Raw genomic sequence first — 14721 nt, forward strand, 5'->3', positions numbered from 1 at the left:
TGAAAAGAATATTCTGGCAAGGTTCAGATTTCCTTCAGACAGTCTTAAGTCTTTCCATAAACTTGTCTGTAATTTCAAGATTCTAGATATATTTCTAAAGGATCTTGCTTAAGGATTTTTTAATGAGAAATTAAATGGATATTCTAGTGACTTCCATATTACTCTTGCTATTCACATGGTTCCTTTAGGCCTTTTTCACAATTTAATGAGCTCTCTCAAATATGTATATATGCTCCTTTCACCACTGGAATCAGAGGAAAACAGAAGGCTGATTTTATGGAGTAGACAACTGTGTAATCATTCAGCTAAGGGTGAAATTCTTCCTAAAGATACACAAATCCAATTCCCTTTTTTTTTTTATTACGATAAACAGCGTCAGTGCTGTACCCATATGCATGCAACAAAAACAAATGGAATTCCAGAAGTGATTTAAATAGTTTTTGAGAATTTACACTGAAAAGCAAAAACTTTGGTCTCTTTTGAGCATAGGACTCATTGCACTTTTGTTTTTCAAAATGCACAAGAAAGAAAGAGAGAAAGAAAGAATTCAAAATATGTACTATTCACTTGGGCAGGAACTTACCTTGCCAAATTGTTCAAAGTATTGCTTTACGTCTTCCACTACTGTATTAGCCGATAATCCACCTACAAATATTTTCTTTGTTCTTGTGACCATCTGTAAGAAATTACAAGACAAGTATATGATTTAACCAGATTATTTCAAACAATATGTGGAAAAAAGAAATATTCTTCAGATGCCATCCCTAACCCAGTTAATGAGAATATTTCTTTACAAAAGCAATTCAGATTCTATTTGATTAGATACTTTTTTGTCTTGTTTTGTTTTTATCTGAGAAATGGCTGAGTAAAGGCACTCAATAACAACTCTAGCCTCCGGATATTTTTTTTTAATAAATGATTTTTATTGTGCTTCTCAATGCAAATGTAAGTGGAAAAAAGAGTCCAAGCGTAGTATCATCATAGCTGCCGTCTCAAGAAGACAGGCCGTTCCCCCCGCCGCTTTGTTTTTTAATTCTAAATACAGAAGTGCATGTTTTTCAGTAGACAAAAGATAATTATATCAAACCTAAGTGATGCGTTATTAAGTTTCCAAGGGTCACTTTAAAAAGAACTTGCACAGTTACTTTAAAAATAAGCAAGTGACGTAAGACGGCAACAGCCACCCGTGCAGGCCTCCGGCGGCCGCCGACCCAACTACCGCTGCAATGCCCACGGCATCGGCGCTCCGTGGGCGCAGCCGGCCCCGGCCCCATCCCGATCCCGGGGCCCTCCCCGGCCCCCGCGGAGCACGCGGCTTTGCTTGCCGACCCCGACGCCCCCGAGGCCGGTCTGCACGAGGCGAAGGGAAGGCACCGGGCTCCTTGCAGAGCACGTGCTTGCAGATACTGGCCGGCACCCCGGGGCACCTGAAACCTCAGCGGGGAAGCCGGGGCTTTGGCAGGCCGATCCCAAAGCACTCGGAGGCTCACGGGCCACCTCAGACCAAGTGCAGATCCAGGACAACGCCGTTAACGTGCTCCCAAGCACAGAAAAAGCCACTCCACCATACGCTTGAAGGAAGGGGAAGATGCCCCAGCTGACAACAACCGGAGAGAGCGTCCAGCCGACTCGACCATCCCACCGCTCGCGGGCGTTTCAAAGTCTGCGTCATGGGTTAACTCAAGAAACCAATGGAACATGCCAACAGGAAATTCACGTATTAAAACACTCAGTTCTGTTCTCTCTATGACAAACTGGTTGAAGCAGTCAGCTTAGGGGCACTGAGGTGAAAAACGCCCCATAACTTGACAACAAGGCCTCGCTCAGTCGAATTAACAACCAGTAAATCCCGAACCAGCCAAGAGGAACCACCACTGGATGGTCAGCTGGAGAAACCGCTCGAGCCAGACACAAGCGGCTGGGCTTTCCTCGCTTTTTTTTCCTTCTCTCCTTTTTAAAAGACTAGATGGGTTTGGTGACGGCTGCTGAAGCTTACGGAGGCGCGGCGGAGCGCCCCGTCCGCGCCGAGGGCGGCCGCGCTTCCCACACTGCGCCCGCCCGGGCCCGGCTGCGCGCCGGGAGCCGCAATGGCAAGCTGAGGCCGAGGACGAAGCCGTCGCAGCACGGCGACGCCAAACAAAAAGCCTGGAGTGGCCCCAAATTCGCTCAGTGCAGAACAAATTAAACATCGCTCCCGTCTCCGCTGCCATTCAGACTAACTAGGGTAGATGTTTCCCGCAATCAGCCCCCTAACCATGCTTTACAGAGCTTCGCTCTATTTTTTAAGTTAGGGAGAAAAGAAATGAAAAAAAAAAAGTGTAAAAATTCAATTATTTTTTCCTGGCTGCAATCTAGGACTCCGAAATTGAAGCCCAAGCATATATTTTTCTGTAGAAAATTGTCATTTACAAATAAAGAATTGGCTAAAGCCAACTTGTAACTAAAGGATTTTGCAGGGCTGTCAAGAGCCCTCTGCCTGCCAGCATCTGATTTAAGATCAGGCCAAGCTTCTGTTGTCATACAAAAGAGGGAAGAAAGCAATTATTCTAAAGCAATATTTGAAATTATCATCATTTTTATATTTGACCCAAGGAAAAAAAAAAAGAAAGAAAGAAAGAGAGCTACTTCTTTTAGAAGCAAGATTGAAGGTTAAAAAAAAAAGGATTACTTTGTTTCAATAGCTTAAGTCAAAGAAAATATTGGTAATGACAAGCAAATTCACAATGTTTTAAAGCCCAGAGATGTGTAGCGGGCTGGGAAATGGTTTCAGAAACCAGCTCTTTGGTACAGAAGTGAAGCACAAAATTCTGTCTGCGTTTGCGATCTGTGTTTTCCTGAGCAGACGGTTCAATCGCTTTGCCGTACACTTTCCCCTCGGCAGAACAACACCAGGAATCTGTAGCCTTAGCAGTTCATCCCATCCTGACGTGCCTAAGGAGGAAACTTCCTCGTCCTCCTTTGGCGCAAGGGCCCGAGGGGCCTCCGAACGCTCCGCGCGCTCGGCCGCGAGTCTGTTTTTACCTCTCCCCCTCGCCGCGCCATCACGAGCGGCGCGGAGACGTGGCCGCAGCAGACGTAGAAACGAAGCCTTCCCGGAGAAGGGAACGAAGGCAGAGGAGGAAAGCTGCCACTCGTACTGGAAGCACCTCGTTCTCCCGCTAACCCTTAATACCGGGGAAGCCGCTGGACACAGGTAACCTGCCCATGCTGGTACGGCCTCACCGGGTTTCAATTAATAACCGGAGCAGGACTGGGACCATCCGGAAACAATGCCGAAACCCCTGCTCTAACCCGCAAAACCTCCCTCGTTAGCCAAGCGGATGAGTTCGGAGGCCAAACTTCACCAGGGCAGAGGACTCCTCACCTGCCCAGCCTGAAGGAGGTTCTTCCTGTCTCATGCCACCGTCTTCACCACCCTCCCCAACCCATGCTTGTCTCGGGGCCAAAACACAAAGGGTTAAAAAGTATTTAGGCAAGTACATTTAATGACATCGTTTAGTAAATATTAAAAATTACAAGTGACCAGAGGCATACAGAACAGAGCCCACGGAAAAATTCAAAACTAAAGGTTTTTTTAATTGAAATTATTTCTCATTTGCTTGGGAAAACAACTTAGCACATCTTTAACCAAAAAAAATTAAAATATATATATATTTATGTAAATATCTAAGAAAAACATGCTTTGTCATCAATTTGCATCCACTATCAAAATAAAAACGTCCCCAACCTGAAGTCCCTCAGATGAAAGTCACTGAGTATCTTTATCATCTCCTGTGTGTAAATTTAGAATCTACTTTCTGGAGGTTACTTATAATGGGGGCACTCTCATAAACGGCAGAAGAGTTGCCTTAAGTGACTAAGAGCTTGGTCACTTAGACAGTAGCTCCATCTGTGATTTGCCTGGGGTGGGAATGACCGTGTTTGGGTAATAAGAGGTTATTTGTGTGCATCAATCACAAACCCATGTTTTATGAATGACTCCAAGAGGTCTAGGTCATTCAGAGACCACAATACTTCCAAATTCATATCTTTGGTTTAATCTGCAGATCATTCACTATTGCAAGGACCGCATAAAATCTAGATACTAAATGTTTTAGGAGCCTTTGTATACTGAAGGTGTCTCTCCCTAGCTGTAGTAGGAATCGACGGGAGAGTTAGATCTAACACTGGTTATAAAGTCCGTTAATTGCAAGTACCTGCAGAATTGCTTTGTTTGTATACTGTGTTAGTGCTGCAGTTAATCAAAACACGTGACTACTACTGCGAAGAGTCATTCAAGGTTACGCTCTCTTTATTGGCTTGGCTTTCGAAAAATACATTTGCCTTTGCATTCTGAAACTGAGCAAACTGCAGTTGGTGCAGAAACTGAAAAAATACAGTGCTTTAGCAAGGCATTCTCTGGTTTTATGCCTTTTTTTGCAAGGTTAAGGTTGTAATTAGATTGGTTTGGGGCACACCAGGTAAATCTTCTCTAAACAACAAGGCTGAAGACTCAGTCTCCTGAAACAAAAAATCTTTCCTTGTTCAACCATGTCAGTACACTACATGAGCTAAAACTAATTGACTAACAAGTAAAATGAGGGAATTGCAATTTTGCAAAGTTACAGCCTCTAGTTCAATGTCCTTTAACTTTGCATATTTACATCAATTCTGTTCTTAGGCTTCCTGTTTTCTTTTTCTCCTCAATGAAACTGTCTTATTACCATGATTATTAAAAAATAAATGGGATTTTAAGGTGATGAACGACTGCAGAAATCTAAGAACTTCAAAAGCACAAGCAACAGGCATCTACTAATGTTTTCAGATAAGACAAGGCTCAGTTTAACATAGGAGTTACTTATCTGACTTCATGGTAATGCTTTTAAATGTCATTTTCCTACCATTCTTTACATAGCCTTTTTTTCCCCTCGTTCATCCCGCAGCCTCAGTGAAGAGCTCCTGGTGTAGGAGGCAGGGATCGTTGGAAAGATGTGCGCTTACACCCAGCTAGCACAGAGACTAACTGTGCCACTGAATTTAAAGGCTTCCTGTTGCAGAGTAAAATGCATACGTTTTGAAACTGGGTTACCTACAAACGCAGGCCTCCTAAGAGTTAAAAACGACCTGTCCAAAGGCAGATGGGAGCGGAGCCAGAACCAAAGGAATATTCTGTAGTTTCTGTGCTGCGACATCTTTCCCTGAAAGAGGATTACCTTCTCCATCAACAGGGATTCACGCGTTTTCTGCTCGGGAACCAAAGCACTTCCTAACGTAACGTCACAGCCCTCAGGTGACGAGCGGTGAAGGCCACAGAGTTTCCCGAGCTGCGGTGGGGACGGCTGGGCCAGCAAGGTCAGGCTAAGCCCCCTGAAGGAAGGGCTCCATCGGAGCCCGCGCTCACAAGGGCGGACATCGCCTTCTTCTGGACGGCGAGAGGCAAAGAAAGATGCTGAAGCAAACCAACGGACACGAAGCTCAAAAAATGCTCTGGAAACTGGTGTATGAACCCAGCTGGGTGTGAGCCTGGGTGGAGTTTAAGGTTTTTCATCCTCAACATTTCAACGTGGTGGAAGCGGACTACAGTACTAGCAGTGAATCTGCATCACAAATTGCTGAAGTTAGCATTAATTTCAGATGAAACTAATTACATGTTTATAACTGTTTTCCAGAGCACCTTCCTCTTTGTTGTATTAGAGCGCGTACGTGTGGGCACATGCGTATTACAGCTTGTTCGCCTAATCTGCAGTTTGACATTTCATCACTTCTAACATACCCACCTTCTAAATAGGTTTATAATTGGAAAAATCATCTTTGGTACACACACTGAACTGCATTTTATATCCCATTGTGTTGTATGTTCAAACTATACTATTACTGCTAATTAAAAACAACAATAACTCAGGTAATATGGAAAGTGATCTTGTTAACTAAATTGCTAGGCTTCTTTGGCAGAACACAAACCACAAGCAAGAATTCTCCATTTTTTTTGGCCTCCAGGATCCTCATAGCAAGTGCCAAGAGGCTATTAAAAAAAACAAAATAAAGCAATGAAAAGCCCACTATGAGAAAAAACAACATTCACTGAAAGCTGCTAACTTTTCTCCATTTTCAAAGTAAGAGAACAGCGGAGTAACCATCCCCTTCCTCGGTACTACTATATGGTTGACAAGCGATGGCTTTTTTTGCTGAGCACCGTGTACCACTGCCTAGCAAATATTACAGAGTCTCAGGTTCCCACACAGTGAGAGAAACTCAGTCCTGTGCAGAGAGGCAGCACACGGCTTTACATGCCACATACAACATGCTTAGGTACTCAAAATGGGATTTAAGCAAGACTTAAGTGGTGCAAATACCTAGTGCCTGACCCCTGCGTCAGCTAATGTCATCCTGAGAGAACCGACTCAAGGTACACGGGGAAGAAAGGGCTCTTTAATCCATGCAAGGGCCACAGATTCAGAGCTGGGAAAATCAGTTCCATTGATTTCTGCAGACAATACGAATGGATTGCATTCTCCCACTTCATTCATAAATGAAACTTAACTCGGTCCCTGCTGTATTCCTAGTTTTTGGCTGCCTTTAGTTTTGCTGTTATCTTTGGGAGGGTTTCTTTTTTTCTGACGACGATGGTATCAGCAGGAGGCAGAACAAGCAAAGTTCAATTTTCATATGATAGATTGAACTGGCAGCACTAGCCAGAGGCATCCTTGGAGTTTCGCAAGCAAATCTGGCCTGGGGTCCAGTGGTGCACCGCCTGGTCATCTTCCCAACTACCACCCAACTTCAGTCCCCTCACTCGCCACCCCTGAGAAGACAAGTCCTCTGTTCACCCACAGGTAGGGCTGGAGCAGCAGCAGCCCGTCAGGGGCTACAGCTGTCCTTTGGGAAGGGCTGCTCCCAGAAGAAGGGCTTGCTCTCCATGCTGAAGCATCCTCAGCCCTTCTGTTAAGCACACTTCAGAGCGTCCACTGCATCTCAGCTACAGCAACATGTTTTGGTGCATGACCATGAAGAGCTCCCTTCATGGGAGATCTGGTCTCCTGAAAATTAGCTCCAGCTGTGAGCGCTCAGCATTTTTTGAGCAAAATCTGGCTTCAAGCTTCAAATCAAAAGATACAGTAAAACTCACCAGTCAGACTTCACACCCTCTAGAAAACAGGAATGGATCATAGACCCACAGTCTTGCTATAACCAGTGATATTATATCCCCTAGGGCTGCTCTCCACTACCGTGCTCTAGTTAACTCTTCTATGAGTTAACGGAAGCATCGTAGAGAGGCAGGAAGAGGGGAACAGAGAAAAATCTATTTAAATTCCCTTGGTAAGTTCAGCTCCTCAAGCACTGCATGGCAAGGAAGGTAACTCTAAATATTCTGCTGAGTGCAGACAACTTATCTAACGTGCCAGCCTGGCGACTGCTCAACAATGCTTAAAACTGCATTAATACATTAAACGGGCAGAATTATTTTTAGAGCAATATATCTCAGGACCACAAATGGATATCGGTGTCCAATATGGCTACGTACTAGGGATAGGATTTTTGCAATGCCCATGTAATTTAGGGACAAAGGTCCCAGAGGGAAGCAACTGTGTTCCTAAGCCCACAGGCTACTTGCAAACCTTTATCCTGCACAGAAAAAACAGAGAGAGAGAGATGGCTCTCTGCCACAGGGACCTCACATTCAAAGATATAGCAGGAATATTTGGTGGGAACACAGCATTAACTGACCATTACCAAGGCCCATCAATTCCATTATTTATATTATACTATCTTCTGGAAAGAAACATTATCGGCCATATCCAAAAAAACAACCCAAAACCCTGTGTCCTCCACCAAGACACACGATCATAAAAGAGCAAGGTTACAAGGGTATGTTCACAGTGGATTTGGAAACAAGGCTCTACAAGTGTAGGAAGCAGCTTTTCAGCTAGGAGGACTAAAGTAGGTCACATTGGGAAACCGAGCTAAGAAGCTTTCCAGAACATACCCAAGTCCTCAGTTTGAATTTGGAACAATGCAAGCAGGAGGTAACACAGCTACCAGCAGTCTCAACTTCACCGGATACAGGAGGGGCATGCGGGAAGACAGACATGGGACGGGAGCTGGATACAGCAGCAACAGCACTTTCTTCTGACAAACAGTGGGCTGCGCCCTCGATGCAGACTGAACTGTTGTAGATCCGCTGAAAGCAGCAATCTGCATAGGGCTTCGACAACCAAGAGCAGCTGAGGACCTGCCCCAGAGGACAGCTGCCTATTTGGTGATGACCACAAAGGCCAACAACTTCAAAGCTGTGTGCCTCAAGTTAGATTCCAAAATCCATACTGAGGCACTTAAGTGGCCTAATTTTTCCAGGTCCTGCAGCTCCTATTGACTCAAAACCCCTAGCCAAGAGTCCTCCCAATATTTTTGTGATTTGAGTCATACCAACCCAATTAAAATCTATAAATCTCTTAGAGCAAAAGCACTAGGCAGAACTGAATAAGTATCTTTGATTGCTGCCGTATTTGCATACAGCTGCAGCTCACTGCCCAAAGCGCCGCCAGCTCCCAGGCTCTGCCGGCACACGGGAAACATTCCCACCGGCCAGTCTCAAGCCCTTCCTGAGGACGAGAGCCAAACAGCTCGTGGAAGCGCAGGCAGACTGAGACATGTTCAACCAAGAGCTGCTGCCTACTCACAGGCGGGTTGTTCAAGCCCGTAAAAGTCACGCGGCCACATCACAGCAGGCAGATGGGAGCCAAAAACTGGATCCTGCACAGGACTCCTCCATCATGGATACTGCTGCTGGGCAAACTGTCGGAGCGAGGCGTTGCAACCCATCAGCTGATTTGCAGGGGACACGATCTCATCCTACTGGCAACAACTATCACTTTTCTTTCTTTCGCTGCCCCACGCTTACCACCAAGGTTAAGAACGTACACAGGCAGCTACGCTGTGCGGAAAGCCCTGCCTTTTAGCATGCAAGCAGCTTGCTCAGTACGCCCAAAGCACCTGGTTCTGCAGCTAGAACGGCTTTTATGGTGCTGTCAGTGAACCACTCTAAGCATGCACTTAGAAAAAAGAGAAGGAAGAAACATATTTGGAGGTTTAACAGTGTTTAACAAAATCCAATAGCATAGTCCAATGCAGAGACAAAGAAGAGCTCGCATTTTGGGGAGTTTATAAATTCTTCCAGCTCCAAATACAGAAATCACTCAAAAAAAAAAAAAAAAAGTTTGTTGCCTCTATGGTGCAGAGAGCAGACATACTTTAAATACTTCTAAGTTAGTATCAACTGATTTTTTATAACCCTGAGAAATCAGTGATGAGAGCTCTCTGTTAAGATTCTAGACAACATTCTGCTAAAACAAGAAAGATTCACAGGAAGGAAAAAGGAATGTGTAAAGCAATTTACCTCTCTCCCACTGTACTCCAGATGATTTCTCAGAAAAGAACAAATGGAAAACTTTAACCCTTAGCCTTGATTAATTTCATCTACATAATACCGATGCACATGGCAATCAGTTACTGATGAGCAAGTTTTACTTCATTTGCTGAGTCAAGCTAATGTCTATGCAACACACTGCTCTGCTTTTCACAGGGGTGATCTTTTCCTCTGATGCAAGACCACTGAAATCTTGTAAAATGTCCAGATTTGCTTATTACTCCTGTGGAAATACTTTCACAATTTTATGAAATGCTGCATTTTCTTTTATCCTCTTTTCCCTCCCTCCCACAAATGGGTTGGTGAACTGTCACCTTCTTCCCCCAGAAGAGAGATGTTTCCCTTGCCAGGAAGGGAACCCACCAGCCATCATAAAAGCAACATGGTTGTCGCTCCAAAGCGGATCAAATAACCCTTGACTAGAAATAAAAGGGCCCCGAGGAGCAGCATCGAGAACGAAGAGCAGGAGCAAAACAAGAGAAAACGTGCCTAGTTTTTCCAAAGGAAGGCAGCACCTCACAGCTGCAAGAGCTTTGTCTCCCCTGTGTGATGTTTACTCACTTACTGACCACGGGGCAAGTCATTTTAGTCTCCGTAGGGCTGATCTACCAGAGAGTCTTGGGAGCGACTCAGCTAGAGTCTGCAGGGCTCAGCACTTAAGCATATATTTTAACTCACAGCATTTGTGGAAGCCTCATTAGGTTGAGTACGTTGCACAATCGAGTGCTATGTGCCTTGATTTCCACAAAAAGAAGAACAAAAATATATCCCTACTGCTCATTGGAGCCTGCAAGGTTTCACTCATTAAATCTCATTAAAGATGCTGAAGAAGCGCAAGACATTGTTACTGACATAATTGTTGTTATTAAAGGAGGAATAAAAAAATATTATTCCTAGCTAGGAAGGTCATACCAAACTACCAAGCAAGAGATAAATCAGCCAAGGTCTCCAAAAAAAGACATTATTTCTTCTTTACTCCAGCATCTTAATGTGCATGACTTTTTTTGTGCTGCAAATATATTTCTATAAATCCTCCTCTATAGAAAGCTTTGCTTTCAGAGGGGGAAAAGTAGCAGATAAAATACGACCCATCAAAATGAACTCAAGTCTCTAGTAACATAACTAAATGTGTAATGTTACAGATGTTTTATAGCCAGGATGTCGGTTCCATTTAGATCATTTTTACAAACCCAGCAAGAAATATCTCCCCGATGCTGGAAACCAAGCTAACAGGTCTCGGGCCAATTGTTTATCAAAACAAAGATGCAGTCAGGGAACGACGATCGCCACTGACCAAAACTTGGAGGGCTCATTTCTCAGCTTCATACCATCAAGTCCGAGAGCTAGGAGAAGATGCCAGTCTGAGATGAGCTAGCCTTAAGACAGAGGGGTAGGAAAGGGGGTAAGTGTGAGAAAAAAGTGACAAAGGAGTAGGGATGGATTACCAGTAAAAACAAAACTAAAGCAGAAAGGGCTGAGGGCAATTGCTAAGCCATTAAGAGTATAGGAGAAGAGCATGTAGCTACAGTCAAATAATTATCCCCTGCATCCGCTTACACTGTACAGCCGTTGTCTTTTCCAGGCTCTGGTCCCCTGGGAGTACCTCTGAGCAATCCGGTTGCAGCTGACAGCAGTCAGCTCCAAACGTAGCTCCAAATAAATGAAGCCACCTTGTTGTCACAGGGTGCTCCTCTTCCTTGGCAAGTCATCACCATTGCCCCACGTAGCATGGCTGGAAACCAGAGCGCTGGTGCTGTGAACTGCCCGGGGGCAGAGCAGGGCTCTAGATCTTCCAATACCAGGCAAACACACTTTTTCCTAAGGCCCCCTGCAACACCCCCAGCGCTTGCAAGTGCCAGCCACCCCATCTGGTACCAAATACGGAGTCCCCTGTGTGCTCGAACTGCTTCCAGTGGCACTGTGTCAATTCCGCCCACGAAGAGCTTTCAGTCCCTTAGGTCCTGGGGTTCCAGCTGCTCCCCCACAGCAGGACCCAAACCACCTTCACACAACTGGGTCCTACAGCCAGAACACCCCGAGCCTCAGAAGAACTCGATGCAAAAAGCAGCCCTTTTCCAAGAGTAAGCAGATCCAGCTCCAGCTTTACCAAAGAAAAATGAGGGAAGCTTGATCTGTTTCAAACTTAAGTTTAGCCAGTTGAATGACAGCAGCAGAATTTAAATGGTTCATTTGTGCAGAGTATGTTCAAGCCCAGAAACTAAGATACCTCTTTCATTCATTAGATTACAGAAACCAATGCGCTTTTGCTACTACTCCCACTGAAAGAAACAGAGTGTTGGCTTCTGCGCCCGTGAGTCCTGCCGAGACGAAGGAGCAACAGGCAGAAACAACAGGACAACACTTCTCATGTCCAGTACAACCCGTGTGCCCCACCAGTGCGCTCGCACACACCAGCACCCGGAGTGAAGAGCATGACTTAGGCACAGCTGGAAGAGGTTTTACTGTACAGCTGCCTCTTCCCGAACACAAACCCATCAGCTACCTCTAACACATTCCTGGGTACACAAATGGAAGTCATTAGTGCGCCACATTAATAGCTATTATATCACATGCGCACACATCGTCTGTGCGCGTGCTGCCGACCCAGGCTGAAGGCACACAGGCTGACATACAGTTTTACTTTCAAAGCCCATTAGCAAGTGGTACCCAACACCGAAAGATTTATTACCCAGAATGATAACTGCTACATGCCACTTTGTTTGTTAATTGCAGCTAGCTCTGCCCTCAGAAGGGAAGGAGTCTAATAAATCAGCTATCTCCAGGAAGAATTTATTTAAAGTTGTTAACATTGTACACCCAAGTACTTGGCAAGAGATTCTAAAAAAATGGATGTGTTTATACATTGGCATTTGGATGGCAGAACATACAGCATGACTCAGCGCCCAGACTTTAAAGAGACCATCTTTATGCAAGATCTTGATGGGTTCAACGAGATTTTTGTCTGTTAGAACAGGCCAACCCTTTCACTTATTTCTCACCTCCCACTTGGGGGTATGTAGGGACAACCAGAGCACCACATCCCGGGCGGTGAATTTACAGCAGGCGAACTCTCCGCAGACACTCAGGGCAGGGTTGCTCTCCTCCAACTTTTCTCCATCAAGAAACGAGTTGCTCAGCCAGTCGTTCATGCTCTCTATACCCCCTGGAAAGAAAGACACCTCCAGAGGATGGCGTCATCCTGAGACAGACCTCCAAGAGAGGTGAAGATGGCTCATCTCACCAGGCAATACCTCCAGGGCTGAGCGTGCCGAACTGCGGGGGGCTCCCTGGAGAGAGACATGCACCCACGCCATCGTAAGGGAAGCGAGAACACGCTCCCTGCAAAACATGGTATCAAAACCACAGAGATTTTTGCCCTGTGCCTCTCTGTTCTCTAACGTAAGACTCGCCTTGTTCCAACGCTCACAAAATTTGGCACAGGGAGTGAATTAAAAGCGAACTGCTGTCCTGTTGACAGTCTTGTCACTTCTCTTCCTCCCTAGAGCTACAAGACCTGCAGTGCTCCAAGAAATCACTGAATTGTGGCATTTCAGTCACTAGCTTAGACTCCGACCTACTGGAGGATAAGAGCAGGGGCTGCTGGGTTCTCCTCTCCCCACCGAGGCTCTGCAGCACAGTGTTGCGCTGTACAGATGGTTTAATGGCTCCCAGAGCAACGGCTGCTACCATGAAGGAACTCATTATTACCCAATTTATATCATCAACAGGTCGCTAATAATTATGTTACTGAAAATAAGCAATTGGCTGGAAACACACTCCTCCCCTGTTTTCACCAGCATGAGAACTCCACCACTGTCAAAGACCATCACAGCTCAATACACTTACAGACTTGAAAGTACCTAGTTCATTACAACCCTGTGCCAGAAATGCCGCGTAAAAAGGCCAAGTCACTGAGATGACTGGATTTCCGGGTCTGGCAGAATATGAAAAGCTGGGCCAACTTCCCATGAACGGCCACTTGTGTAGTTTGACTTGGGCCAAATATGAACATCGTAACATCCACCCATTGGCTGATAGGTGGGGACTGAACTGAAGACTTCTAAAGCTAGCTCCTGCAACTTGAGTCTAAAGTCTGTCACAGAAGACAAGAAGAGACCCAGGTGACACAGTCCAGGAGGAAATCACCGACCCTTGCCAGCAGCCCATAGGCAGGTGTGCTGCCGGCAGCGGTGAAACTCACCTCAGCTTTACGTCCCAAACTGCATGCAAACTGAACTCCACTGCTCGACTCTCTGCGAGGTGGTGGTAGGTTTCATTTCTAACCAGAGGAGAAATCCCAAGGTGTGGAACCATGATGGCTGTTTTAAAATGAGGCTAGAAGCTCCGTGCCTAGCTCTGTGTCTGACTAGGACAGCCAAAAGACCACTCCGATATTAATAAGAAATAAACTGCCAATCATGTGAGCATCTGTACAGCACACACATCGCTCCTGTGCAACAACATAGTTCATACAAGCCAACAACAAAATCTGCCATAGAGGTTTAAAACACACCCCTCCGGTCTCTCTTCTGTAAAAGGATATAAAATACATAAATGAGCTATCCAGGCTGAATTAATGCAAGGAAAATGTTTTCCTTTTAAATGAAAGATAACACCATCAAAATAAGAAGGTCCCCAAAGGGTCAGCACAAGCTGCAGCCACAGCCGCAGCCACGTGAAGCTAGTAGCGAGGCAGGCTCAGTTCCCTCCCACCCTCCAAGAAGACTTAAAGCCCAAAGGCAACACCGGAGAATTCCGGGGCAGCAAGATACCTGTCCTGCCTTTTTTGACGGTGATTTGCTACCCATTTTTATGGGCCCTGGCATGCCAGTCTTTCTAGTTCCCAAGTCCTGCCCTGAAGGCAAATATACTGCCAGCTGTGGCAAGGTTTTGATGGATCTTCTCTTGGAGGAAGGGGAGACGAGGAAGGGAAGGGGTTGCAGGTTTGAAAATTTCAGGTTATACATTCAGTTCAAGTTCAGCAATCCTTCATCCATTGTTAAATCGCAGACCACATGCTGAGAGTTAAAGACTTATATAGGACTCCAGGGACTAATCGAGGAATGATTTCAGCTTCTAACCGTGCTCTAACCAGGCACTTAGGATGCAAAGCACAAGTTTGTGATACTATTGTACACTGCATCAAAATGACTTTTTGATACATTTCTGCAAATAGCTAATAAGGAAGAAAAACATGACCTTGCCATTTAACGTAATTCTTCCCCTCCGTCCCCCATCTTTATATTCACATTTGTGACAAACAGCTTCTGTCTTCAATTAGGTCTACTTTACGTATGCATCAGGCCCCCAAAATATGA

The 14721-nt window shown here is 45.3% G+C and overlaps 1 protein-coding gene across 6 annotated transcripts in view; it reads right to left on the bottom strand.

The window, feature by feature from the left end:
- The window catches only part of MSI2 (musashi RNA binding protein 2), a 255549-nt gene that overhangs the window by 167506 nt on the left and 73322 nt on the right, over positions 1 to 14721 (bottom strand). For all 6 annotated transcript variants that reach the window (XM_067309908.1, XM_067309907.1, XM_067309906.1 and 3 more), the window contains exon 6: positions 584 to 676. In XM_067309908.1, coding sequence (XP_067166009.1) covers positions 584 to 676 — 93 coding nt within the window. The remainder of the gene's footprint in view (positions 1 to 583; positions 677 to 14721) is intronic.

This window comes from Apteryx mantelli, chromosome 22, assembly GCF_036417845.1.
Source record: "Apteryx mantelli isolate bAptMan1 chromosome 22, bAptMan1.hap1, whole genome shotgun sequence".
Classification (NCBI taxonomy): Eukaryota; Metazoa; Chordata; class Aves; order Apterygiformes; family Apterygidae; genus Apteryx; species Apteryx mantelli.